Source organism: Rattus rattus, chromosome 1 (genome assembly GCF_011064425.1).
Source record: "Rattus rattus isolate New Zealand chromosome 1, Rrattus_CSIRO_v1, whole genome shotgun sequence".
Classification (NCBI taxonomy): domain Eukaryota; kingdom Metazoa; phylum Chordata; class Mammalia; order Rodentia; family Muridae; genus Rattus; species Rattus rattus.
Window position 1 is genome coordinate 39148657 of NC_046154.1, and position 26939 is coordinate 39175595.

The window sequence follows — 26939 nt, forward strand, 5'->3', positions numbered from 1 at the left end:
AAGCACAAGGTGCTCAGAACACTGAGGGCAGGGCAGGGCAGGGCCTCTTTCGAGGGCTGATCCCAGGGCGCGATGGTTTCCCAGGTGACCGACTCTTAGGAGGGGAGGGGCTAGGGCCCGATTCCCACAGCCAGGCTTCCCCAAGAAGAGGCCAGGGATCCCGCACCCTGAAGGGATTGCCCATAGTAGGCCACCAAAGGACAGCGCAATTCCTGTGTGGGGACATAGGCAGAAAGGGGTGGGGTATCGATGTCAGCGGCGGGGCTTGGTGGGCGTGGCTCTGGTCCAGAGCAACCAGGCGTCTCCCAGGAAATCTAGCACTCTGACCTGCGGGCGGTCCGGCCTGTAGGTCTGATCAGGGGACCACGACCCACCACGCAGGCCATGCCCGGGGACTCCCCAGCATTGTGGGAGCTGGTGGAGGAGCATGTTCCACTCCCGGAGCGGCCTGAAGTGAAGAGGATTCTGGGAGAGGCAGCAGTGGACCTGAGCCTGGAGTTGCGAGAGGAGGTGGGAGTCCGGTGGGTGGGGGCGGGTCACATTCCAGGCCTGCCCTGCAACTTGAGTGATTTCCCACCACCACCAGGTCAGGTCCCTAGCTCTATTTGGTGACCCCCTAACACCTTGTTCTCACTGCCCTCGCTCTCTTCTGTTTAGCTCCTCCCATCCCTTGACAACCCCCAGCCAAGACACACAGACCCATCCCCTCTGCCCCGTGGCAAGGTACCCCAGCTCTCCTTACAGGTGGCGATGCTAAAGGCGCTGCTCCAAGACATCCAGTCTTCTCAAGTCTCTGACTCTCCCTCCCTACTGGCACCACCCCCCCTCCTGAGGGACCTCATGCGCCAAGAACTCCGACAGTTGCTCCAAGGCCTCCGTCTTAAGGCTATCAGTGAGGGCAGGTGGGATTCTCAGCCATGGCCTCTTCGCCCGGACACCAGATGGGCTGCCCCTGATAAAGAGCCAGGGCGACCTTTCCTGGCGGTTTCCTGAAAGGAGGTCCTCAAGTCCCTTCATGCACACGCTTTCAGGGACCAGACCCAGATGTGGGCCCAGTATAGTCCCAGGGTCCTTCGCTTTGCCCTAGAGGAGCCCAGGTCTGAGTCAACACAACAGGATCCATTCCCGATGAGAGCTGGTGAGCCCAGGTAAAGAGGGGAGCTCTGTCCCTGAAGAAGATTCTACCCAACTGGGGCTGGACGCTGTTAGAGCCACTTGGGATAGGGCTCAGCACATGAGGGCTAAAGTCCTTAGGGGACACCCACCCAGCTTGGTGACAAGGATTAGTTTTCCAAGCTGATAAAAGGGAGCGTTTTTGCAGGCAAGGGGTGGGGGAACATGACAGGACAGGAGGCCATGTCCAGTGAACAGTTCTTTTCAGACCTAGCAGACGAGACTGAGGGCATGGGCTGGAGGTACATGAAGAGCTGAGAGGAAGTGACGAATGATAGTCTCAGTTGGGGACAGAGAGAGAAAAGAATGTCCTCGTGTTCATAAGTAGACTGTGTCAGTTTCTTATTCAAATCCCCCCCCCACAATCCTATAAGCTGAGCACTGTCCCCAGCTTTTCAGGTGAGACAGTGAACGCTCAAAAGGACAATTTCCCTGAGGTCACACAGTGAAGGTGGCAGACTACCAGGTGCAAGCCTGGGCTCTGGAACTATTATTGTCTGCACTGTTCTGTTGGCCTGTGTGAGAAAGACTAAAGTCTCTAGAAGTGGCATTTGTTCCCTGAAGGACTGGAATGAGCAGTACAGAGAGGGTGACGCTAACCTCACCCGTCAGCAGCTGCCCCAGGGACCTCACCGTCATCAAGGACCAACTGAATGTGTCTAACATTGACCAGGTTGTCAGACACCTGAGGTGAGACCTAGAGGCACCTGAGTGTATAGATTTGAGCGCAAGAAGACAGGAGTGGATCTTAAGGGGCTGGGACTGCCTTAAATGTAGATTTTTGTGTTTGTGTGTGGTGGGCAGTTACAATACCAGCAAGTAGCCAATTACAGGGATGGGAGGTGGGGGTCAGGGTCCTAGGATTTCAGCCTGTCAAAGGGGAGCCAAGCGAGGGTTATAAGCAGGCTATGATATGGGGCTAATGGGGTCAGGATACAGAAGAGGTTAGTGCTGTAGGGGTGTAAGCACTGGAGCGACTGGGAATGGTGGGGCTAGAAGTCTAAGACCAGGCAGCACCCAGAGGACAATGTAGCCTGAGGATGGAGGCGCTACCTCTGCTCTGGTGGTTCTAGAGGGCGGGGCCATTAGTGGGTTCAGCTGGGTAGGTCCTGCCTCACTAGCTCTGGCTGTTCATGCTCCTGTCTAGAAGCCTCCTGGAGGAGGAGTGTCACATGTTGCAGAAAGAGATCACTCACCTGCAGGTGAGCACAGCCCATAGCCTCCCCCCAGGTTCTTTGTTTAGCAGGGTCTGTGTTTGCGTGTCTGTATATATGTGCATCTCAAGGTTGTGGGTCCTGTGCCCATTTCTCCTACCAGGCCATGGCTGGCAGTTTTAGACTTGACAGCCCCAGGTCTCCCGCATCCTTTCACTAAAGTCTGAGTGAATGCCTAGTTGCCATCTTGCTAAGCCTGGCTTTCCACAGGCTATGCTCTCGTGATAGTTAGGCCAAGGGGCTCCATGGTCCTGAGCCCCATAACTAGGCCTCTTGGTCTCTAACTTTAGGCAGGGCCACTGAAACAGCTCTCTCCACAGCACTGTCTGGAAATGGAGCAGATGCAGGCTCACCAGCCCTCCAAGGAAGCCCTAATGCCCACCCTGGGAGGTAAGGACCCCAGGCGAGCCCCCAGGGTGCCCAGTCCCCTCCCTTTACCTCATACTGTACATACTACTGTATATACTCCAGAGGAGACCGGTGCTATCTCACCTGTGCCCTTCCACAGAGATAAAGGATCAGAAGAAGGCAATGGAACAGGAGCTACAGATCTCTCTGGGGCCTTCCTATACAGCTGCCAAGCACAGGTACACCAAACCACAGGGTGGGCAGTATAGACCGAAGCTCAGATCACGGTCACCTCACGTCTACCCATCCTGTGCAGGCAGAAGTCTTTGAGGCCATCCATTCCCGGCCCTAGACCCCTTCCTTGTCTCCATGGCTACATGCCTACACCTCCTTCGGAGCGCTGCCCCCACCCTCAAGGTCAGGCAAGCACCCGCCGCTGGGGCCGGCAACTTCGGTACAGCTATTGCAAAGAGACAGCTTCCACATCAGTTTCCAGTGCAGCATCCCAGGCACCGACCTGAAGGGCTGCTCACAAAACAGGCTTCTGCTTCTGCTGAGACTCGCCCATCTGTTGTTGCTTCCAGCTGCCACAGCTCCGTTTCTGCTCCATTCTCGGATGAGCTCACATGGCCCCGCCATCCCCCCACTCCCCCAAGCTGTGTGTTGATCTGGTCCCGGCCCCACCCCTTGTCGGGTCACTGCTTTCTAGAACGGAGTGTCAGGACACCTGTTCTAACTATCAAAGCCTTTGGCCCCTTCTCCTCCACACAAGCCTCCACAGAGGCTTGGAGGACAGAGGTCCCATCCCAGCTCAACTTTTGTCCCCTAGGGACCCAGACAAAGCACATCAGCAGCTCAGAGACAGGAATAGAAATTTCATTAAAACCTACGGACTTTAAAACCCGAGTGCTGCACGCTGGGCAGCGGCGGGCGGCACACCGTTATTGCTACAGAGGATTAGAAGGGGCTTGGCCAGGGCTGTCACTGCAGAGGGCACAGAGGACGGACACACGGACTGCAGGTCTTGGGAGAAGGTGCTCTGACTGCAGAGGGGGGACAGGCACGTGGGCTGGGGCCATTTGGCACATTGAATGGGGTTAGCACGTCTGGGAAGACTGGGCCTTCAACCTGGTGGAGGGTGGGCAAGGGAATGCTGTGCAGGGTCCCCTTCCCCAGGGCTCTGGGCTCAAGCTTTCTACAGATAAGTCCCCTTCTTTCCCTCCATAAACAAGTGCTTTGGGCAGGCTGCTGGGTCATGGCCTTTGCTGGCTGGGCCTGACAACCAGGATTGGAACAAAGGACAAGGGACCCTGGAGCAGCCAAGTGAGGTGCAGGCAGGCCTGGAAGACAGACTGGACCCAAGGCTGGGGCAGGGGGGTGGCAACCACAGGTAATACAATTTTTTAAAAAAATAATTACACAAATAAACAGGGCTAAGTGGTGCAGTCCAACAATAACACTGTACAGCCCCCGGGGCCCTCACCTTGTCCGGAGTAGGAAGATACAGATTTGCCTGGGCAAGAGGCTAGGGTCTGTTGTGGGGTCAGGAACACTGGTCATGAGGCTGGAGGGGAACAGGTGGGGTGTGGAAACAAAACCTCTTATCCCGTAGTGAAACAGCTCAGGGCAGAGCATGAGGGATAATGAAGCCTGGAAGGCCTCTGGGGACATGGCCTGAGACCTCCTCCAAAGTGCTTTGGACACTGCCGCCCCATGCCCCACCCCCACGCACCTTCCCCCCCACCCCCATCACTTTTCCACCCCCAGCTGCTGTCTTGGCATCCAAAGGATGTGTAAACACTGGGGACATGAGCAGTGGTGGCCAAGGTGACAGCAGGCACCCTGGCCAGGGCATGATGGGGCAGGCAGTCACACCGGTCCACCACCTCCTCAGTCTCTGTGGTAGGAGCAAGGGTTGGGTGGGGCTTCTCCCCTTGCAACAACTGTGCTCATATCCGGGAGTCCTGGAGGCGGCTGGAGCCGTTACTGCCCACAATGGGGATCTGGGCCTTGTCTGGGTGCAGTGGCTGAACCTCAAACCCATCTTCAGGAGAGGGGGTTGTAGTGGGGGCATAGCGCCCAGTCCGGTGCTCCAGGAGGGCAGGGCCCCAGTCTCTGCTTGGCTTTGTGGCATTTTTCAAACGCTGCAGGCAGGGGGCGCAGTGAAAAGTGTGTCAGGAGAGAACCTTTATGCTCGCTCTAAGTGTCCCCGTCCAGCCCATCTTTACTCCTCACCTGAAGAAGTGTGTCCCCATCTGTGCGGCAGAGCTGGAACAATGCGTACAATGGGATGCAGATGACAGACGACAAAGCCATGAGGAAGCCGATGGCCACAGCCCAGCCTGGGTACTGGTAGTGGTTGTAGGTGATTGGCCGGTACTGGATCACCGTGAAGATGAGAATGAACTACAGAGGGTAGAGAGGATGAGGTTGAGCAGAGCCCCTCCTGGACCGCAGGCTTGCCCTCCTCGCAGCAACCCCTCCTCTCCAGACTCCCAGGCCAACAAAAGGTGTTTGCTCGGGCACAGACAACTGTCCACACCTGTGTAAAAGAAGTAGGACCCCAGGGAAGGGCTGGGCATGGAGGCACCATAAACAGAAAGAGGTATGCTTTTGCCAGTCCTGAACTGGCAGAGGACAAGCAGGCTGCAGTCACCTTTGGAAAGCAGCCGGTCTCTCTCAGCCCTGTACTGCCTCGAGAGATAAGGACCATTTCCTAGTCTTAGGCTTCAGCTCTGCCTGATGACCAACCTGTTATCTTGCCAGCCACATCTCCCTGCCTTGGGTTTTCACCACACCCAGAACCGTCTTGCCTTCTCTGTTCATTCTGCAAACCACCCTCAGTATTCCTGTCAAGCCCTGGGCCACTGCCACCTCTCTCAGGAAGCCTGTCTGGATTTCCTGCCTCCTAAATGGCCTCCATGGCAGCTTGCATCTGTTTTCCTCAGAGCCCCCTCTGTCCTATTTTTGCATGGCCGGAGTGCCTGAGAATATTGCATTAACTCGGAGTCTAAGGTGCTTTAGATCTGTTTGAGCTGATTTGTACCAGGAGATGCTCGGATAGGGAAGGGGACTGAGGAGCAAGCCAGGTAAGGTCCTGCCTCACTGTGGCTGTGGTAACAAGTGGCAGTCAGCCTGGAGAGTGCCCAGAGGCTACAAATGCTGAGTGTCCAGTACTAGACTCTTTGGAAAGAGGTGGATGAGGCAAGCTAAGGATCTAAAACAGGATACTTGGCCAGGTGGCTCAGAAGCCACACCCAGAGGGCCTGTGGAAGGACTCAACATGCCTCTTGGCCTTTAGGGGCATCCTGGAGCTTAAGTTCCTCTGACTTTCCCCACACTGAACATAGGGCATCCCTCTAGGGCCCCATACACGTCGTGCACATGTTTACTGACCTAGTGGATTTTGTGTGTGTTTTTTGCCTTTTTTTTTTTGAGACAGGGTCTCACTTATGTCACTCCAGCTAATCTAAAAGTCTCTATGTAGACCAGGCTGGCCTCAAATTCAGATATTGGCTTGCCTCTGCCTCCTCAGTGCTGTGATTAAATATGAGTGCCACCATACCTGGCTGAACAAAGCTGGATGTATGTGAGGATGAATTCCTTCACTGGAGTTATGGAAGAATGGGGTTTGTCAAGAAGAGCTTTCATAGGCCCATGAAGCCCCAAAGAGAAGTATGTCTACACAGCCTGAATTCCTTACCTTAAGGTACCTCCAAGACCAGCTTTCCCGTCACTGCCTGCTTCATTCAATCTCTCTGCCTAGAGAATCCACAGGACCCAGGCCAAGGCCCTTGATAGCTAACCCCAGGTACTAGAGTGCAGCCTCCCAACCCTCAGGAGAGAGTCCTGGTTCTGGGCCAATGCCACACCCCCAGAAGGCACGGTGCTGGGCAGTGGTTCCAGCCCTCTCTGGCCTCTCAGCCTTGAAAGGAGACTTCCGCTCCTCCTGTTTCAATGCTGGGCCTGTGGCCAGAACTGTTGTCTGTGCCAGGCCCAGGAACATCCCACACCCCATGTGGCAGAGGCTTCGGGCCTCCGGGGACCATTTTTCAGAAACATGAGCCAGTGTGGAAGTCTGGTATAGAGTGTTCCACAATTCTGAGGAACTGAGCAAGACACAGGTAGCTCTGGGCACTGCCTTGCCACTGAGTGAACCCTCTGACCCTCTTCTCATACAGTGACTGAGAGGACCCTCTGACCCTCTTCTCATAGAGTGACTATTATGCTATTAACCACCCCCACCCTCATTTCAAACAGAAGCAGCAAAATGAGCCTGTTTTAGCCCACAGGCCGTTCCCCCATAGCATGGTTTCCAGTGGCACACTGGCCTGCAGCAGGGTTCTTGCCCCTTATTGAGTGTGCTATGGTGGGCTTACTTAGCATCCCTGTGCCTTAGAGGGGGGAGAATGGTGATAATCCAGAGAAGTGTTGCTTAAGTTAACAAACACATGAATGGTGGTGGAAGGACCAGCTCCCTGCCTTACAGGAGTGCAGTGTTCTGATTGGTCCCCTGATGCTTGGCGTTCAAAGAAATGGGGGTGCTCCCTTCAAAGCCATCCAACCTCCCAGCCTTTGGGGGCTTAGGAAGTGGCCCCTATCACAGAGCCGAACTGACTCCTAGCCCTGCACCCACAGGTCCTTGGGGTTACGAGGAACACTGCCACGTTCCCATGTGTCTCCCTGCTTAGGGACAGCCTCCAAGGGGGGCCTAGGTAAGAAGAGTAAGGTAGACATTGATACTGATATCAATGACTCCCGAGGCCCCTGGGAGGCGGCAGCCGGGCAGTAATGCCAGGGAGCGAGGCTGTGTCCCTGACGCTGCAGTTCTGAGCATGCGTCATTGCTTCAGGCAAACAAAGGACTCAATCTCCCCTTCCAGACCCAAGGCCAGGCCCCGGCCCCTCTGAGCGTGCACACATCTGACTAACCGGGCCTCTCAGATGCCCAAAGCCAGAGCTACCTGGGAGGGAGGGCCCCCGAGGAACTTACAAAGATGATAGTGGGGGAGACGAAACGCCAACAGATCTGGAAGAAGAGAGGCGGTGGGAACCCCAGCATCATCTGAATGTCCTGGAAGTAATTCCGGTGCCCTGGAGAGACGGGGACGGGGTAGCATCGGCAGCTCAGGAGAACAGAGTGGGCCAGTCCAAGCCAGGGACACGGAAGGGCATGGGAGGTAGCACTCACCATAGATATACATGATGGACACGCACATGATGCAGGAGATGACAACCAAGGAGAAGCTGGCTGCGTAGTTGTCCATCAGCAGCAGCCAGTAGATGCCCGCCTGTGGGCCAGAGGACGGGTGAGCCAGGGTGCCATAGACCAGTGCAGCCCTACCCCCTCCCCACGGCTCCATTCTTACCTGGCTGGTAAGAGGGATACCCAGCAAGAAGCCAGCCACAGCCACACCCAAGGTCACGTAGGTCTTCTTCTGCAGAATCCACTCATTCCCCACCTCATCCACAATGGCAGTGACTAGGGTCTCCAGGAGGCAGAACTACAGCCACAGCAATCAGAATACAGGCCTGCGCTCTGTCCCAGTTCCTCCTGCCCAAGCTGCCAGCCATACAGCCCTCCCCAACCCCAACGCACACGCACACCATACCTGAGTACCGAGTCCCAGCAGGATGAGCATGAAGAAAAACAGCAAGGACCAGAGCGGGGAGATGGGAAGCAGTGTGAGAGCCTCGGGGTAAGCCACGAAAGCTAGCCCGGGCCCGTGGTCTGCCACCCGAGACACATCCACACCCAGGTGATTGGCCATGAAGCCTAGGATAGAGAAGATGACGAAGCCAGCATAGACGCTGGTAGCACAATTGGTGATGCTGATGATGACGCTGTCCCTGAGGGAGAGGAAACAGGAGTTTAGGAGACGTGGCTTGCTTCCCTTTCCTCAATTGAGGCCAAGAGAAGGCACGGCGATCAGATTTTCTAGAAAGAAAGGTGCCCCTAACTCCCTTTCTACCTGTTCTGGGTCTTTTAAAGTGAGTCCAGGGTTCCTGAACCCCTCATCCACCCATCCCCCACTCTGGCCGGTGCTTTGCTCTCCTCACACTTGAGATACAAGATTCTCAAGACTTCAAGGTCATGAGTGCACAGGAGGTCACTAGGAGGCAGCCAGCTGCACTGGAGCCCAGTGGCCATGTGGACAGAGGGTCAGGCTGTGGAGAGGATGGGAAAGGGGGAAGCCTCCAGGCCAGCAGGGGGCGCCTGCTCACCGGTAGCAGTTGTTGTGGAATTTGTTGTAGGATGCCATGGTGATGAGGCCACCCCATGCACAGCCCAGGGAATAGAAGATCTGAGAGGCTGCATCCCCCCACACCTGCAGAGAGGATGGTCAGTGAGCCGCTGCAGGCAGATGCTGGATGCACCTGCCCCGGTCCCTTTAGGGGGTCAACCCCCCACATCCCACCTTGGCCTCCAGGATCTTGTCCCACTTTGGGGTCAGGTAGTACATGATACCCGTGAAGGCTCCTTCCAGGGTCACTCCACGAACAAACAGAATGGTCAGCACCACATAGGGAAATGTGGCCGTGAAGTACACCACCTGGGACAAGACAGGCTCCATGGATTCCCCTAGAGCCCTTTCCAACCCCCAGAACTACCTCCCTAACCCCAGCAACCCAGGGAGGAGAGGCAGGGTGGGAACAAACCCGGCCTGGGAAGGGTACTTGCTTTCCCTGAAGACTTGACTCCTCGAATGAGGCAGAGGAAGACAACCACCCAGGAGACGCCGAGGCAGCCTAGGAGAGGAAGCCGCACTTCTCCAAAGTTTCCAATGTCATCCGACAGCTTCAGCACGTACAGCCTGGGGATGGGGAAGTGACTGTCACTGAGGACCAGCCTCTGATGCCCAGCAACCAACTCTCAAAATCTGTGACCCATGCTGCAAGATCCCAGAAGCTTGCTTGCGGGAGAATGGAAGCTGCTTTGAGGACTCTGGCCTTCTGCCCTGCAGGCTGTCCTGGGACCCTCAAGGACTCTGAGAGATTAAGTCAAGTTTGAGCTAGTCGTCTCTCCTGCAGCAGGAAGACTCCAGTCTCTGGTGGAGCCTAGCTTAGGTCCTTTCGCGTGCAGTCCACGGTAGGCATGCCCGCTCGTCTCGTCATATCAAAAGCACACCCTCCAGGGAGCCTTTAGAGAGAGGTTCACCCTGACAGTCTGCTCCAGCTCTGCCAGCGAACTATGTAGGCACCAAAGTTGATGATGCCATTCTAACTCCTCCCCACGTGGGCGTGGCTCCACCTGGCGCCCTCAGCCAGGTGGGCTGTGCTTATTAATCACATACTTAGCGTGCCAGACCCTAGAATGGCACTGGACAGAAGGCTTCTTCCTGCCCTTGTGGAAGAAAGCAAGTTGATCTGCTGTGGGTGAGAGGGACACCGAAGAGCGGACGAGACACAGAAGGGAGAGCCAGGATGAAAGACTTCCCTGGAGGGATGAGGCTGGGATTAGTGGGTGAGCATGTGGGTGAAGGGATAGTGGGCAGAGCGTCGGGGCAGGGGGCCAGGAGCTAGCACGGCCAGCCTGGGCATGCTGGTTAGCTCGAGCAGGAAGAGAAGATAGCCAGGATAGAAGGGCAGCGGACAGGAAGGGGCCTCGTTCTAAGAGGTTGTGAAAGCGAAGCTAAAGAACTTGTCAGTTTCCTCCTGAGGGCAATGGGATAGCTTGGAGGCTTTTGTTGGCTGGCTTTGGGACAGTCAGGCTTCTCTATGGCTCCAAGTCTTGCAGTGGCTCTCAGAACCCTTACACTGGCTACAGGCCCTAGAGGATCCAATGTCCCCAGACCTGCCATATCTCCGATCTCTCATGCTCCTCCCCTTTGCTCAGTTTTACCTGAACTGACGGGACATGGTTTTTCTCAAACGTGTTAGCATGCCCCAGAGCCTTTGTACATGCTACCATCTCTGGAGTAGCTTCTTTTCCCCGTAGGGAGCTATGTGCACATAAGGCCTTGGGCCACCTTGAGATTTTTTTTCACATGTGTACAACAGGCCAGGTTTTACACTATATCCCTGTATAGGATACAGCTGGCCTTGTCTGTGTGACCCCCACTTCCTCCAGTCTTTTACTCAGAAGGCCATTTCGTGACGATAGCATAAAATGCAGCTTTCACCCCAGCCCAGCGTGCCTCCCCCTTCCCCGAGTTCCTTGACAGCAGACACATCCATCTCTCGTTTCATGTTTTGCTATTGGTGGTCTGATTGCTTTATGTGAGGCAAGGGCTCGTGTCATGTCACCCAGGCTGGTCTTGAACTGTAGTTGAGGATGACTTTGAACTTAGGATCCCACCACTTCCTCTGCTTGAATGCTGGGGTTACAGGTATGTACCAGCTTGCCAGATTGTATGAGGTACTGAGGATCGACCCAAGGGCTTCATGCATGTGAGGAGGGCACTCTACCAACTGAGCTGCAACCGCCGCCCTTTTTATGGCTTTTGTCTGCGGTCCTGATCTCAGGAGTTTCTGCTCGCTTTGTTCCTGGCTGTACTTCCCCAGTGCCTGCCACGGACAGAGTCAGTATTTGATCTTGAGTGAGTGGACACTGTGGCAAATGGGTTGGGAGGCGGAAAGGAGGGGGCCCCATAAACGCTCGAGGATAAGAGTGAGAAGGAGGCAAGGAAGATACTCTCCGGCCTCAGTTTCTTCATCTGCAAATAGGATCACAACTCCAGCCCGGGACTCGGGGAATAACTATGTAAAACAGGCTCCTTTCTTTCCTATGTAAAGGTCCCATTTGGAGGCTCCTCCCGCCCTCTGCCCCCCCTCCCCTGCTCAGCAGCCTTCGGTATGCCCACATCAGCTCTCAAACCTCATGCAGGTGTGTTTAATAACTGTGGATCTTCAGGGAACGACGTTAGAGCTGGAACTTGGTGTTTGCCTGACCTGCCTGCCTGACCACCCAAGTGTACTTAACCTGCCTCCTTTTGGCTTCCTATCTTCCTCCCAGCCCACCCTTAACAGCATGGCCTGTAGAGGGTGCTGTCTGGCTCCTCCCCCTTCTGCCCAATTCTCCCAACTGTCAATATCTGAGGCTGACGTGACCCTCTCCTTGCTCAGTGACACAGGAATCAGCAGGCAGAGGGGTGAAGTCCAGGAGCCATAGGGTCACATTGACTTTGCTTTCCCGCCCTTTCCCTCTTCAGAGCACACGCGGAAAACAATACTACTGGGCAAGGCCATTCATAGCTGAAGGCAGTGGACTAGGGCTCCTGGCAATGTAGGCCAGGCCTGCCTGGGTGTTCCTATGTTAGACACCAGTGCTGGGGAGGTGAGACCTTCAGAATAACCACAGGTTCCCTCTGCTTCTACTGAATCACCTTTCCCAAGTGCCAACATTCAAGTCAAGAAAACCCTTTTCACTTAAAGGATTTAAAAAACAAACTCTGCCTAAGAACACGCGCTAAAATGGCAGTATTTGATGTTATTTTTATTGCACAAGCACAGCATTACTGTACTGGGACCGCAGAGCTTAGATGGTTAGCCTGGGAACCGAGGAATGAATTCTGGCTTTTATTTTAGGTTGCACCACATTTAGTTCTTGTTTTCCTTGGGACCATGTGCTTTTGAGATCAAACAATTAACCTCAGAGCGCTTGGAACGTGACTTATTTATAAGCTGGCTCTCGATGCATGCCCTCTCAAGAATCATTCTGCCTCCCCCACCCCCATCCTCCTTTTCCTTTACCGAGACTAGGTCCACTAGCTAGCACAGGTTGGCTTTTAAATTTATGACCCTCCTGCCTCAGCCTCCCACTAGCTGAGATTCCAGGCATGCCACCACAGTCACCTCTTTTCCTGCTTGATGCTTCTCCAGATACGAGTCTCAAAAAAGAAATTCTCCAAAAAAAGGGGGGGGGGGCTTTAATCTCAGCATTTAGGAGGCAGAGAGGCAAGAGAATCTCTGTGAGTTCAAAGCTAGCCTGGTTCTACATAAGGAGTTCGAAGGAAGCAGCCAGGGCTCTATAAGTCCTTATGTCAAAACCAAAACCAACCAAACAAAACCCTTAACTCCTTAACTCCTGACATCTGGAAATATGTAGCGGTTGTTCCCTTGAGTGGACAGTAACTGGCTTGGGGAGAGAGACCCCCTCATCTGGTTCTCCACAGATCCGGCCCCTTGAGCCCTTGCTGCTGCTGATCTGTTTTTTATGCCATGTTAGCACATTTCACCTCGGCAGCAATGAGGGAAGGAGTGTAGCCATCCAAATCTGAGGGGCGAACACCCGAGACTTTCAGGGAGACTTGGTGTCTCCCATAAACATACAGTGGGCCCGTGGCAGACTCAGGACTTGGGGTGTCAGCGTGACTATGAAGTTGGCATGAGATACCAGGGTAGGTGAGGGTGGGGCTGGGATCAGAGTCCACTGTGTCGGGTGCTGCTGGCTGCCACAGAGACTGTGGAGGCCGGTCATGAGCTTAGACTCAGTCGAGCACAGGAGAGTGTAAAGCAAGTCTGGGGAGAGGGCAAGCAGGGTGAGCAGGGGGAATGGCTGGAAACCTGACCTTCTAGATGCTCTCGCTTTAAAGACTGTCTGTCTGTCTGTCTATTTATTTTTGTTCAGGTGCTGGAGATCAAACCTGGGACCTCAAGCACTAGGCAAGCTCTACCAAGGAGCCACACCCCAGCCGTCCTCTTTCTTGTAGCCTGCTGTCTTCATTCATAAACTGCGAACCACTTTTCAAAGGAACACCTCGGACTAAGAACACTGGCAGAGCACCGCTGGCCTAGGACGGGACAAGAAGGCAGAGCCAGGGCGGGCCTGGTGCACGCAGCCCAGCCACCTCCACAACTATTTGGTTTCTTAACCTCAGATGTCCGTCTATAAATCTGAAAACAGAGCTAACAAGTCTTAATGAGAATTATCTAGTAGGTGGGTGAGCAGTGCGCCCTTCCTCCTCTAATCAGTGATGCCTGGGCAGCTCTATTCTCCTCTGGTGCTAGGGAATCCAACACAGGGCGGGCTGCAGACGGGCTAGCCAAATCTTCTGCCCACTGGCCCCTTCCGACCGTACTGCTCTCTTAAGGACCATTTCTCAGCCAGACCTGTTGATGCAGGCCTACAATCCTAGCTACTCTAGAGCTTGGGCAGGAGGATCACAAGTTCAAAATGAAAATGTAAAAAAGAAGGCTCAGGATAGAGCTGCGGGATAAGGCATTTGCCTAGCGTGCATGGCGGGGTAAGGCATTTGCCTAGCATGCATGGACGTGGGCATGGGACAATGTTCAATCACCAGAGTGTGTGTGTGTGTGTGTGTGTGTGTGTGTGTGTGTGTGTGTGTGTGTGTGTGTGTGTGTGTGTGTGTGTGTGTGGGGGTTGTCGGGGGTGGAGGGAGGAAGAATGTCTTTCCAGGTGTGTGTGTGTGTGTGTGTGTGTGTGTGTGTGTGTGTGTGTGTGTGTGTGTGTGTGTGTGTAGGGAGTTGTGTGGGGGGGGTGGTGGAAGAATGTCTTTCCAGGCTCCCCAGGAGGTGGCAGCAGGGAGCCACTGGGGGTAGGAACTAAGCTAGTTAGGTAGGCCTGGCCCAGCCAGCCCCAGGTGCAAAGCAGGGCCCAGCTGTCCCCTCAGTATGCCTGCCTCCCTAGGCAGATTCTCTGAGAGCTATTCCCCACTGATTTCACTGGCTAAAGTCTCCGGAGCTTTGCCCCAGAGGTAGGCAACACTGTAGCATCTGCCCGGGCTAAGACTGGAATGCAGGATTTGTGCTTTGGGGAGGTCCAGGGATGTCCATCTTCTGCCTTTCAGTCCTGGTCAAGCTGCCCAGTGTGCAGCACACCCACTGTGTTCATCTGACTGGGTGTGAGTTCTGTCTCTCTCTCTTCCCTATCTCCTCTCAGGGAGTGGCCCATCCCACAACTGAGTGGGATTTGCACTTTCAGGACTGGACTTAAGAGGACCTGCTACAACTACAGTGTGCCCAGGGCCATGTGCACCTCCCCTTTGGCCTCCCATCACATAGCAGAGAGAGCACCAAGCCTTTAGGCTGCCGTAGAAGCTGGTGCCATGTGACTAATGCCCTTCTTGTCTCTTTTCTCAGCGTCCCATCTGTTCGCAATCCCAGCCTCAAATTGCCTCCTTGTGGCTTCTGCCTACCTACTCGTGAATTCCTCCTAATTCCTCCTGACCCTCCTCTCCCATGTCTGGGCAGCTGTCATCAGCTCCCCGTGTCTCCATCTCTCAGAAGTCACCACCACCTCAGTGCCAGGGCACCCACTCCTAATATACTCAACTGTTTCCCCACAGACTACACTTTCTTGGGGCAGAGGCTCAGGACCATTTTATACCTGCCATGGGCACACAGATTACAGCAGATGCCACAGAGGCCTGCGGAATGAATAGATGAGCCCTGCCTCTCACATCCAGAGGTACTTTCCCCGGGACTCTCCAGTAAGATGTAGGAAGACTATTCCACCGTGCCTTCCTTCCCTCTGCCATTTGGGATAAGGTGATCCAGACAGACACCTCCAGTAGCTGCCTCCCTTCGGAGGGCCCAGAGACACTAGTCTCTTTGTCACCTCCGAACAGAATGGGTCCGGCTGTCCTGGCATCCCTGGCTTAGCGAATGTCCATGGATCCTTTTGTTCTACAGTACGGAGAGGAAGCTTAACTTGCGTTAGTTCTCTGTGAACACAGTGCCCCTTCAAGGCCACCTCAAAGCCCACACGGTCCGTCCATCCATGTGAGTCTCAATGGAGTAAGCTCCCTATCGCTTTGGGAATGGCCTCTGGTCCTCTGGGACCCTCCCTCAAGAGGCTCTCCATAACATGTTATCCCCCTTCGGCCTGGCTGGCCTCTGGAGACTTAAGATTTCCAGAGTCCTCCTCTACTGCTACTCTATAAGGACTCCCAGCTCACCTTCAAGTCTTCCACAGCCCTCTATATGTCGGCCCTTTCAACCCACCTCTAGCCCCTGGGTAGCAGACACACTACATGCAGATGATGAAGACGTGACTGCCGGGTGGGGATAGGAGGTCTAAGGGCTGCCCCCGACCCCCCACCCCCGGTGCCCTTACCTCCAGTACTCCTCACTGGGGCTGGTCCTTTGCAAGGTGTAGTTGAACAGGTGAGACAGGTTGCCAGACAGGGCAGTGGGCCGGGAGCCATTGGTGAGATTGGAAGCATCCAGCACACCGGCACAGTCGGGTGTGTTCCAGGGGTTATTGCAGTAAGCCCAGGGCAGCACGTGCGTCATGGACGAGAAGAAGTAGTAGAAGGCGATGCAGATGACCACGTTGTAGTAGATACCGATGTACGTGGACACCACCATCATACCATAGCCCACACCTGCGGGAAAAGTGCAGTAAGCACCACTGAGGGAGGACACAGCCCCGCTGACCTAGCTAAAGGTTAACAGTCCCTAAAGGCCCATGGGATGGAGACCTACAGATGGGAAGGTCCAGGCCTTGACAAGTTAGGGGAGGAAAGGAGTCTTGTGTATATGCACGGCAGGAGGCAAAGATGGGGGCCGAGTAAATACGAATGTGCTCCAGCCAGCATGTGTCCATGGCCCCAGCCATTGATGTTGAGCTTGGGGTCAGCCCGGAATCTCCACAGGGGATGCTCATGTTTGTACAGATGGATGAACCAGCCTCTGTGTGCGTGCACGCGCACCGGTGCGCACATGCCCCCACCAGAACCTCACCTTTGAACATGGGGCTGATCCTCCAGACCCCCAGGCAGCCCTGGCTTGCAAACTGACCGAAGGAGAGCTCCATGAAGAAGAGAGGAATCCCGCAGAAGATCAGCATGATGAAGTAGGGGAACATGAAGGCACCTGGCATGGAGGAGAGAGGTCAGGCTCAGGGTGGGCCTGAGGTATCCTTCCCTGGGTCCCCTTCTCCAAACCCATGGTAAAACCTTTGTGCTTCACTAGTGCTGGGACAGGAGCATGCCAGCACTGAGAAGCAGTCAGGGGCTGACACACACTCTGCCCTGTCTTTGAACTGAACAGAGGCTCCCAGGAAGTCTGCTCTGCAGAAAAATCCTGCCCCAGAACTGCCATGTTGGGGTAGGATTTGATGCTTTGACCAACTGATTTCACGCACGCACGCATGCACGCACGCACATACACACGCACATCACTGGGATCCTCAATTATCTCTGTACTATCTGAGGGGAGGCGGCTGAAGTTGGGGTGCTAAGACAGAAAACCCAGGAAATTCAAGTGGTTTGCTCTACTTCTAGCTTTCAAAGAGCAGGCTAGCCGATCAGGACCAGAGAAAAGGCTGCCAAGATCTGAGGGTGGTCTGCACCTTAGGCAGAATATGCCTAAGGGATGGGATGAACACCGGGGGGGCCAGAGGCCAGCTTCTTCCTGGTGTCTGTTCTGGGGAGATGGTGGCCCGAGCCCTGGTGGGTGGGCTTTACCCCACTGGGTGGTCCCTGCCCTGTGCCCACTGGGTACCTCCCCCGTTGCGATAGCAGAGGTATGGGAAACGCCACACATTGCCCAGGCCCACGGCATAGCCCACGCTCGTCAGTACAAACTCGATCTGGTTGCCCCAGTTGCCCCGTGTGAGGTTCTGGTCCTTCTTGGTGGCCTCGCTGGGCACAGCACCATTCTGTGGGGACAGGAAAGAAGCTACCATCAGTAAAGGCACTTTTGCCCCACGTCTGACCCTCTGAGTCTCCCCCAGTGGCTTTTCTTTGAACCTCCACGTCACCCCGCCACATTCCCTGGGGCTTCCTCTCTGCTGGCGGGAGTTGAGGGCTGGCCTGGCAGAAGAGAGGAGAGGTACAGCTGCCAAATGGTGCCCAGCTCTCGGCACTCTATGCCAGGTATACCAGCCCACCTGAGGAACTAGTAACAGCAGGAAGGGGACACTGAGGAGGGAGCCTGAGCAAGGGCCCCCTAACCCCTCTAAACCCTTGCCATTCCTCTCAGGCTAAGGACCCAGGAGCAGCTGAGCCTCATACCAAGCAGCCAAGTCAAGCTGGGCACAAAGGGGCCTGTGTCTGGACAGCTACCCCCCACCCGCCGCCTACCACATCGCCAGGCTAAGCACGCTGCCCATGGGCAGTCAGTGGCTAGACTGATCCCTAGTGAAGGCTTCTTCCTGGGGGTACATGGTAAGCAGGCCTGCGTGGAAGAGGGGGTTATGCAGCTGGGCTAGGCCAGATCTGGGCAGGATACTGGCGATCAGAGGGAACTGACTTGAGCCACAGCAGGGGATGCTGTGCTATGAGATAGGATAGGAGACCGGAGTTGTGGGCACCATGCCAGACTTTGAGGACAGGCTCTGCCAGAGGAAACAGAGGTGGTTCCAGGAAAGGGTGGGACTGAATGACAGGGTGGCCTACAGATGAATCCCTGGTGGGTTACTCTGCCTGTGTGTGAGAAGTACTGGGTTAAGTTATCCAGGACCCACTGAGAACTCCATGAAGAGTCTCTTCTTCAGATGTAGAACTACCTCTGAAACTCCCTTAGTGTGTGTCCCACTCCTCGCCCAGCCCTCTCCCGTTATGAGTAGGAATCAACCACTGTAAGCCAGACTCGAGGGGCCTAAGAGTATCGTTAGGAGGCGTAAGGACCCCGGGAGTCACCAGTCAAGAAATACACACAAAGTACTTGTGCACCAACAGCTTCCCAGAGATGAACCACGACCCTGAGAGGAGAAAAACAAAAAACAAAAAACAAAAAACAAAAAAAAACAAAACAGGAGTTCCTCCAAAAGACATTTGGATCAGGGTTGGAGCGGCGTGGCCAAGAGACTGGCATGACGCTGTCATGTGAAAGTGACATCTCAAAGTTCAGCAGCCACTTGCCAATGATCAGAAAGGTGGCCTGTCACTCTGACACACTCTCAGACCCTAATATTGGCGGACAAAGCTGAATGGCTTCGCTGGGGCTTGGTGCCTTTTGAAAAGGCCTGTAAGGAATGCTGACCTGGGTAGCACCCATGCCTGGTAAATGAGCACTGTTGGTGGGGAGGACTGTCCCCTGTATCCAGTTCAGCTAGGAAAATGTTGCCCTTCAAGCCTCAAAGGGGGCTACAGGGCACAGCACCAGGAATTAGGGAGGAGGACTCATTCCCAGAGCATCCAGAGCAAACTGGCAAGCTAAAGGCATCTGCATTCATTAACTCACTCACTCATTCATTCATTCACTCACCAAATATCAAGACTTACAAATCCCTTACTATGTGCTAGGCAGTGGCAACTTGGTTGGAAACAAAACAGTGCTTGAAGACATTAATGGACCAAGAGCACACATCGCCAAGCGTGGTGACACACGCCTTTAATCCCAGCACTTGGGAGGCAGAGCAGGTGGATCTGAGGCCAGCCTGGTCTATACAGCAAGTTTCAGGAGAGCCAATGCTATACAACACACCCAGAAACCCTGTCTTGAAAAACCAAATCAACAAACAAACAAAAAGCACATACCATCCTCTATACAGTGTTAGCATGATCACAAAATGGCGTTCCTCAAAGCCCCAAAGTACATGAGACCAAAAAGAGAATGCAGGGTGAGGTCCAGTCAAGGCTTGCTGGTATGGGGCACGGAGGCACACTCTGCACTGGGAGGCTTTGGTATGCTTTCTGTGACACACCCCTATAGAATCCTACATCACCACCTCTAGGGATCTTAGAGCAGGTGCATCTATACCACAGGGCCAGGGGACCATGTTTTGAAGGGTATGGGGCCTGCTAGGGGTGATTTATCTGCACCCAAACAAATATCAGCCACACAGGGCTCCTATCTGTCGGCCTTACAATAACACTTTTATTCTGTCCCGGGCTTGTTTACTTAGGAGCACAATGAAGAACTGTAGCAGCTCCAGAGTCCAAGGGTCGGGTCACAGGACAGTAGTTCCCGTTGTAAAGGGGACAACTGAGGGTCCAAGAACAAGGAAAGGGCAAGGCCCCTGAAAGACACCCATCTCTCCAAAGCTAAGTTCAAAGCCTCTTTTCTGATCTAGGACCACAAGGAGCAGACTCCTAGCCTCTCCAACAAAGTACAGCAGGACCATATTTGAACCCCTAAATCCTACTTCTTCCCTGTCAGAGGGGGACAGAGGATGATTGGGGGGAACATGTCAAATCCCCGGCCATATGCCATAGGCTCCTCCAGTCTTCAAAAGCCAGGGTTTAACTGGCACGACAAATACCACTGAGCCTGTACACCAGTGAGCCGTGTGCTAACGGATTCAACCGAGCACGCAATGAGGGAAGCTGACGCCCCAGGATAGGAGTTAGACTGGGGCCTGTCACTAGGCACTGGCAAGAAGTTATTGATGAAATTAGGGCTGTCTGAAGACAGGGTCCCCTTCTCTTGTTCATCCCAATGGCATGGTGGTACCCGCGTGAGGAGCCTCACTCATCGTTGGCCCCTGGCCTCCATTCTGGGTACGTCTTAGGTAGCTACATGGTCTAAGTTCTCAGTCGACAGAGGAAGCCCGCCTTTCTATGGGGCTTCTTGAGTGCTCCAGATTGATTCTTTGTCTAACTCTCCTCTGGAGGGTTCTCCGTGTCCCAGCGAATCAATCCAGGAAAGGTCTCACTCACTCTCACCCCCTCACTGTGTGTGTGTGTGTGTGTGTGTGTGTGTATCTGTCCAACCTCATGACTGCTCAGCAAACACTTTACCACAGGCTTAGCCCAGCTCCATACTTCCAATGCTGTATAATTTCTTGCCCTCCTTGAATCATCTTTCCTATTTTAAGACCCTCCTTTTTCTTGACCTGCTTCGTCACCAGTATTAACCATTCCTTTGGCTCTGAAATGCCTACGAAAGAACGAACCCCTTTGTGTTCACGGTTTGACCCAGACTGTCTGCCTGGCTGCTGCCTAAGAACTTGGATGGGCTGAGTTCCAGTCTTGTCCTGCCCACCACATGTCACCCTGGCTGCCCCTCGACGCCCTTCCTCTCTCCCACCTGCTCATTCTTTCGTGGGGAATGAGACGGCTGAGGCGGATTCCCCTTGTGATCTGGCACACAAGTTCTTCTGACACTGTCTGTGCCTTGCTGCCGCCCCTCCTGGCAGCTCTTCGAAAGACCACTGCCTGAAAGACCATGGTAGGTGTTTCTTCGGGAAAGGGTCCCTTACCAGGTACCTAAGCCCCCCCAGGCTGGGCAGCGTGGACTGAGAGCTTTCCTCCCACAACTGAGTGGGGAAACCTGACTGCCACGTCCATCCACACATGCATAGACATGTGTACACATGTGTACACACACTCCTCCGTGTACATACTCTCGGGGCCAGCCATGAAGGCTGAAGTATCCATCCTTACATCAGGACTGTGATCCTCGCTAGGTTAACACCCCACTGTCTGCACCAGACTGGCTGAGCCGAGTCCAGTTGCTCATGTGAGTCCTTTGCATAGACCTCTGCCTGGCTTATTTGCTGGGGGAGCTCTTGGAATCAGGATCTTCCACTCTGCTCCAGGCTTGGAGGAAGTGTGAGGTTAGGACCTAGGTAGTCTAGAACCTGCTCTCTAGCAGCCTGGGGCAAGCCCCTTCTACCATAGATACCTCAGTGCACCTATCTCAAGAACCAGGGGACAGTCTGCTGTGGGCCTGCTAGGTTTTTAGCCCAGGCAGTCCCTCAGGTCTACCAATGTTCTGTGGCTCTACCTTACCTGCAATCCAGCTATTTCTTTACAACAACACCTTTTAAATATTTAACTAATACTAAGTGTGTGTGTGTGTGTGTGTGTGTGTGTGTGTGTGTGTGTGTGTGTGTCCCAGTGTACTTGTAGAGGTCAGAGGAGAACTTTTCAGGAACTGGTTCTCCTCTTCTGTCTTGGGATCCTGAAATCAACCTCAGGACGTGAGACCTGTGTAGTGTTTGTATGCGCTGAGCTATCTCACAGCCTCAGCTATTTCTGAACGTCTCCTCACCTCCCATTAGTGCCCACCAGCTTTATAGACTGCTTTTTTGTTTTCAAAGCTTTCACTCTGTAGCCCAGGTTAGCCTCAAACTCACGGTGAACCTGCCTTGGCCTCCTGAATGTTAAGATTCCAGGTGTGAGTCACTACACCTGGCTTTAAAACAACAACAACAACAAGTTTCATGTGAAAACCCAGAAATCATGGAGGGACAGCAAGCAGGCCCAGGTCTGACGTAACTCCTGCCAATATGAGGTAGGAGCCCCCCTCGTTTCTTCCTCATATGGACACAGAAGCCCAGCCCCGGAACCCAAACTACACTCTGCTCTGGTCGGGGACTCCCACCCTCCGAGGTCAGCATTCGGTGGATATTTTTGTGAATTGTGAATTCCCTCTGCCTGCCCTCCGTAGATATGGAAGAACTCTGGAGCTGCGCTGCAAGGCGGGCTCCTCTGGGACCCAGCAGGCTTCTTGTTTGGGACTCTCTGGCCCCAGGGTTTGCTCATGGGATGAAGTCTGTCCAAGACAAACTCAATGGAGGAGAGCAGGCAAGACCTCACATCCCAGACTGACTTGGAACCAAATCAGATCACAGGCAACTTGCTCGGGAGTCCCAGTGGGGAAAGGAGGCTGAGCAGCTCTTACAGTCAGAGCTGCCTCAGAAGACCCCGAGGCACCCCGAGGCACCCCCGCTCTCGTTCTCCCAAATGCTCAGGGCACACAGTGGCTCCCAAGCAGTACATGAGCATAGCAGGCTTCCACCCTTCACCTGCCGGACATCACGTGAGTTGGAGACTCTCAACCACAGACCTCATCTCTGGCCTTGGAAACCTCGCTCTGAGACGGCCAGAGTCTGGAGCAACAGTGGGGACAGAAGTGATAAAACGTGGCCCATCCTGCAGGGTTCTGAGTGTATTCTACTTCAAGGAACGCACAGAACAAGGCTAGGCCCCTCCCAGGACCCCTTTCTAGGCACCTGCAGAGGCCAGGCCTGCATGTGGCAGCTAAGAGAGACAGGGGTATACCTGGTCCTGGCTCATTACAGAGACCTGATTGACACAGCATGACCTGCCAATTCTGCAGGCAGCAGACAGAAGACCGGCACCCTGAGCATGACAGCTCCGTTCCAGGTCCTGCGGAGAGTGATGGAGGAGGCCGGGTAGGCCTGGCTATGCCCTCACCTTCCTTCCTGGAGAAGCCTGGAAGACTGCACAGAGGCAGCTGTGGGCAGCCTCTGCCTCATCAGTTGGCAGCAGGACGGTACTCTGGGAAGTGGCCCTGGGTCCTTGGCTCTAGGCAGTCCTGAAGTCTGAGAACAGCCTACATAATGCTTCTCCAAAACCGGCCCACAGAGCCTCGGAGGACATTCCTTCTCTTGCCTTTAGAAGGTCAAGTCAGGATGTCCTCCAGGGGAGAATGATGGCTTTCCCAGCCCCCTCACCCTCACTGCTGCGCTGCCGTTAGCTGTAGTGTGGCTATCATCTTTGCTCAAGTCTCAACTCCCAGGGCTGAGGATACACAGCTCCCACCCCATGCCGGCACTTGCCCTGGACCTTGGCAAACGCTCCGAAGGGTCTCTCTCCTTCCAGCCGAGACTTCGGTCTGTCCCCTTCCCCCCAGCTCTCACCACTGAGCCCATGTACCACACTCCCTGTCCCCCCACTCTCCCCATAGGAGTAACTGCCGTGGCACAGACAATGAGGCTGTATTGATTAGTACAATTCCTGGGCACCTCCGGCCCGTCTCCCCGGGAGCTGGGACAATGTAGCTTTGATACTCAGGGCAGATTCTCAGCAGGTCTTTGGGCTGGGGGAGCCCTAACACCCCCATTCGCCTCCCTCTCACCCCCACCACACAACTAACTCTTCCTGCACTCCTTTGCAGTCCCAGCTTTCTGGGTCACTTTGGCTGGTGTCTGTCTCACTCACTGGCTCTGCCTGCCCCTCCTGGCACAGACCACTTATTCCCTTGCCCCTCCACCAACCTAGCCATCAAGCCTGCCTGGAACCAGGGAGGGAGCCTTGACCTTCTGGAAGGTGACTGACCTGTTCTGGGGAAGAGGTGGCCACAGGTCCGTGAGCCACAGCCATCCTGGGGAAGAGCACTCAAAGCACGAGTGTCTCAGCCGCTCATTCACACCTCTGCCAGCTCCAGAACGACACTGACACTGACACTGACGACACATCCCCTGCCTCTCCCACTGCCGGGCTGGGCAGCGTCAATTACTTTCACCTCATCTCCTCCCCAAGTTCAGCCTACCCCCTCCCTGGCACTCCCCCTCTGGCCAGTCCTGATGCAGCCCAGCGAGGGTGCTCCAGAGCTGGAGAAGGAGGCGTGGGGCTGTGGTGTTCCCTTGTTTCCAGCAAGTAACTAGAAACACACACACACACACACACACGCACACGCACACGCACACGCATGCACACGCAGAATGAGCATAGGACAGGGCAGTGAGATGGCTTATCCCTTCCAAGAGCTGTCCTCTAGAGCTGAGCCTGCAGGCTGGGTACCAGTGGGTTCCTAGAAGGGTTGGTGGCTGCAGATGAGTGACGGGCTTTGTTCCCTATAGGATCCGCTGATGGTGCCGGGACAGGAAGGCGGAGGGCGCAGTCCACAGCAAACAGAGTGTTTAGAGTGAGTGAGTGGTGTAGACTAGGAGATATGGGGTCCCATGCTTGCCCCTCTGGTGAACAACCAATAAAGATGACGGGGTGTCTTCACAGACGACTGTGATGAGGGCCTAGTGACTGTGCCATTATCTAAAGGAAAATAGCACTGACTTAGACAGTGGCCATTGCCAAGTCCAGACAAAGGGAGGCGGGTGTGGAACAGGGACCAGTGGAGCGCTGAGCTGCACTGCCTGACATCTGAAGAATAGGCTGGGAAATTCTAGCAGTGCCTCCTGACTGCAGTGGACGTTAGTCCACACCTGACCTGTATGCCAGGTTCTGTGTTAGAAAACACCTTCTGTGTGCCATAGCCAGTTCTAAGAGAGCTCCATCATGCAACCCATGTAATCGCTCTCCCCTGAGGCCATACTCATTGGTCAGCTCCTCGCTGGCACCCAGACACCATAAGCCAGAGACTTGGGAAGGTAGGTACAACATCCTGGTACTAAGGAGGTACACAACTCTCTGAAGCTTGCTAAGACCTCAAAGGCCTGGCACAGTGGGGGTCTTAACAAACAGGGGCATGGATGAATTCCAGCACAAGTACAGCTCTCTCGGGAGTCTGTAAGTGTGACCTCATGGGGAAATGTTACTTAGGGGGAAGAAAGTCATAACGGCATAGGGCCAGGGACTGGAGAGATGGCTCAGTGGTTAGAGTACATACTCCTCTTAGAGAGGACCCAGCTTTGGTTCCAAGCACTCACATCAGGTGTCTCCCAGGAGCCAACACCCTCTTCTGGCCTCCACAGACCCCTGCACATATTCCCGACCCCAGCAGACACATGATTTAAAGAAATAAAATCTTTAAAAAAAAAAAAAAGCACAGGCTTTAAAATCAGGTAGGCTAGCCATGGGGTGGTGATTCCATTCCAACAATCAGGAGGGGAGGCTGGGGCAGGTTAATCTCTGAGTTCGAGGCCAGCCTTGTCTACAAAACAGGTTCCAGGACATCGAAGACTGAGAAACCCTATCTCAAAAACCAAACCAAACCAAACAAGCAAAACCAATCATGAGGCAGACCTAGGTTCGAACCCCAGATGTCCAGTCTCTCAGCACATAGGACCCGAGGCAGCTTGCTCAACTGTCTACTTTCAGTTTCTGCTTCTCTAAAATAGGATAACTGGAGCCAGCTTGTGTTGATGCGAATAGACAGGCGACGCCCACTAGGTGCTTCCTATGAGCCAGGCTCTGCCTGGACATTCCATACCTACAGCACTGGCCTCTCAGGAGCCCCACGTGCTCAGCACAGTCTGCGCCCACTTTCTGGGGGCCTTGCATAAGTCAGTCTCCTAAGTGACTTCAGACCCCACTGACACAGCTGCTCGCTGGTCTGTGTCATGGACTAAGGCCCCTAGACACTCCCTGACTTCCTGCAGGCACAGATTGAAGGCCAAGGCCCTGGCTGGGCCATTGGCTCCAGGAAGGCCCAGTCACCCATGATGCCCAAATGCCCACTTCCACCCAGGGTGGGCTCTGGCTGCCCTGCGCTGGGCTGGGCTGGCTGCCCAGAACAGGCAGCCCTGGCTGGATGGCTTTCCCTGGCTCTGGCCATGGGGACAGGAGGCAGCAGCCCAGCTGGGTCCTGGCCGTAATGAGGCCTCATTAGTGGAATCCAGCTGCTCCGTCCCCACTTAAGGAAGCCGACTCCCCCAGCCCAGCCTCTGACTTTTCTTAATAAGAGTGGGCATGCTCCCAGAGGGGCATGGAGTCTAGGGACCTTGTTGTCCTCTATGGCTCTAGAGAGAAGGTCCCGCTGAGCTGGACTAAGGCATGTGGGGAGTAGGGAGGGCTAGCAGAAGCTGTATGAGAGGGGGTGAAGCTGTAGAGCTGAGAAGATGGGCTACACATCAGGATCAGTGGAAGGCTGTTGCCTAGTCTGTTTGGGCCAGAAGGGCACTTCCCTACCGCAAGTGTGGTTTCTGAGCCAAAAGAATTTCTGCATGTGTCAATCCCTAAGCTAGGACAGCAGGCTAGCACAGCCACAGCCTGTGTTAGCAGAGTGCCCACTGAGTGTGAAGCGTAATGTTGGAAGAAATACACTATGATCCAAGGGTGTACTGAGAAAAAAACCCACACTGTGTGCAGTCTCTGGGTTAGGAAAGCACTCACTCTACGCTAGGACCTGCAATAGCAGAGTATGCGCTGTTTGCCAAGCCCAAGGCCTGAAGAATGTATATGTGCCAGATGTGGACTAGGTAGGAAAGCACCCACTGTGCACCCCCTCCCACCCCCATTCTGTCAGGAAGGTGCCTACTATGTGCCGGGTCCAATACTAAGAGCTCTGTGTGTCAGCTCATGTTGCATAAACTATTGTTTAAGGTCTCTCGCTACATGAATGACTTGTGTGTGCTGAATCCTGTTCTAGGAAAGAACCAGATGTGGTCAAATACCCACCATGTACCCAGCACCATGCTCATGAGTGCCCACTGGGTGGTGGGCCCTGTGCTAAGGGGAAACACCCAATATGTACTGAGTCTGTACTAGTTAGGTATTGGCTACATGCTGAGACTTATACCTGACCCCGTCAGGCCCTTTACCAAGGGAGTGTCCAATGTGTGCCAAGCCCTCTCTGCTTGGTGATCTCCCATTGTGTGCCAAGCCTGTACTAGTTGAGCACTTGCTAAATGCCAAGACGAGGCTCGGTGAGCCAGTACCCACCGTGCGCCAGGCCCTGCATAGATGCTGCATGCTGCAGACGGGAG

General features: G+C 54.4%; 2 protein-coding genes across 3 annotated transcripts; one reads left to right on the top strand and one right to left on the bottom strand.

Moving 5' to 3' along the window:
- Window positions 1-375: 375 nt before the first annotated feature.
- On the top strand, window positions 376-4147 carry Ccdc24 (coiled-coil domain containing 24). 2 transcript variants are annotated; one of them, XM_032899454.1, is made up of 8 exons: window positions 376-510; window positions 745-938; window positions 1029-1148; window positions 1789-1863; window positions 2321-2375; window positions 2708-2777; window positions 2896-2974; window positions 3052-4147. In XM_032899454.1, exons 1-8 carry the CDS (start codon window positions 385-387, stop codon window positions 3254-3256), a joined length of 924 nt encoding a protein of 307 aa, XP_032755345.1. In that variant the 5' UTR covers window positions 376-384; the 3' UTR covers window positions 3257-4147. The 2 variants fall into 2 exon arrangements, with proteins under 2 accessions (XP_032755345.1, XP_032755337.1); XM_032899446.1 differs by having other exon boundaries at window positions 376-902; window positions 1032-1148; window positions 1738-1863.
- Window positions 3591-23701, bottom strand: Slc6a9 (solute carrier family 6 member 9). The gene is given in 14 exon segments (XM_032899463.1): window positions 3591-4879; window positions 4971-5141; window positions 7728-7828; window positions 7926-8025; window positions 8104-8238; window positions 8347-8584; window positions 8960-9063; window positions 9154-9288; window positions 9417-9549; window positions 15753-16023; window positions 16382-16513; window positions 17144-17300; window positions 23614-23664; window positions 23666-23701. Coding segments are annotated over 14 exon segments (1959 nt in total). The 3' UTR covers window positions 3591-4684.
- Window positions 23702-26939: the final 3238 nt, after the last annotated feature.

Coding starts and splice junctions, on each gene's coding strand:
- Ccdc24 (XM_032899454.1), top strand. CDS start 385: ATGCCCGGGGACTCCCCAGCATTGTGGGAGCTGGTGGAGGAGCATGTT. Junction 1,864..2,320: donor CAGGTTGTCAGACACCTGAG/GTGAGACCTAGA, acceptor GCTCCTGTCTAG/AAGCCTCCTGGAGGAGGAGT. Junction 2,778..2,895: donor CCTAATGCCCACCCTGGGAG/GTAAGGACCCCA, acceptor GCCCTTCCACAG/AGATAAAGGATCAGAAGAAG.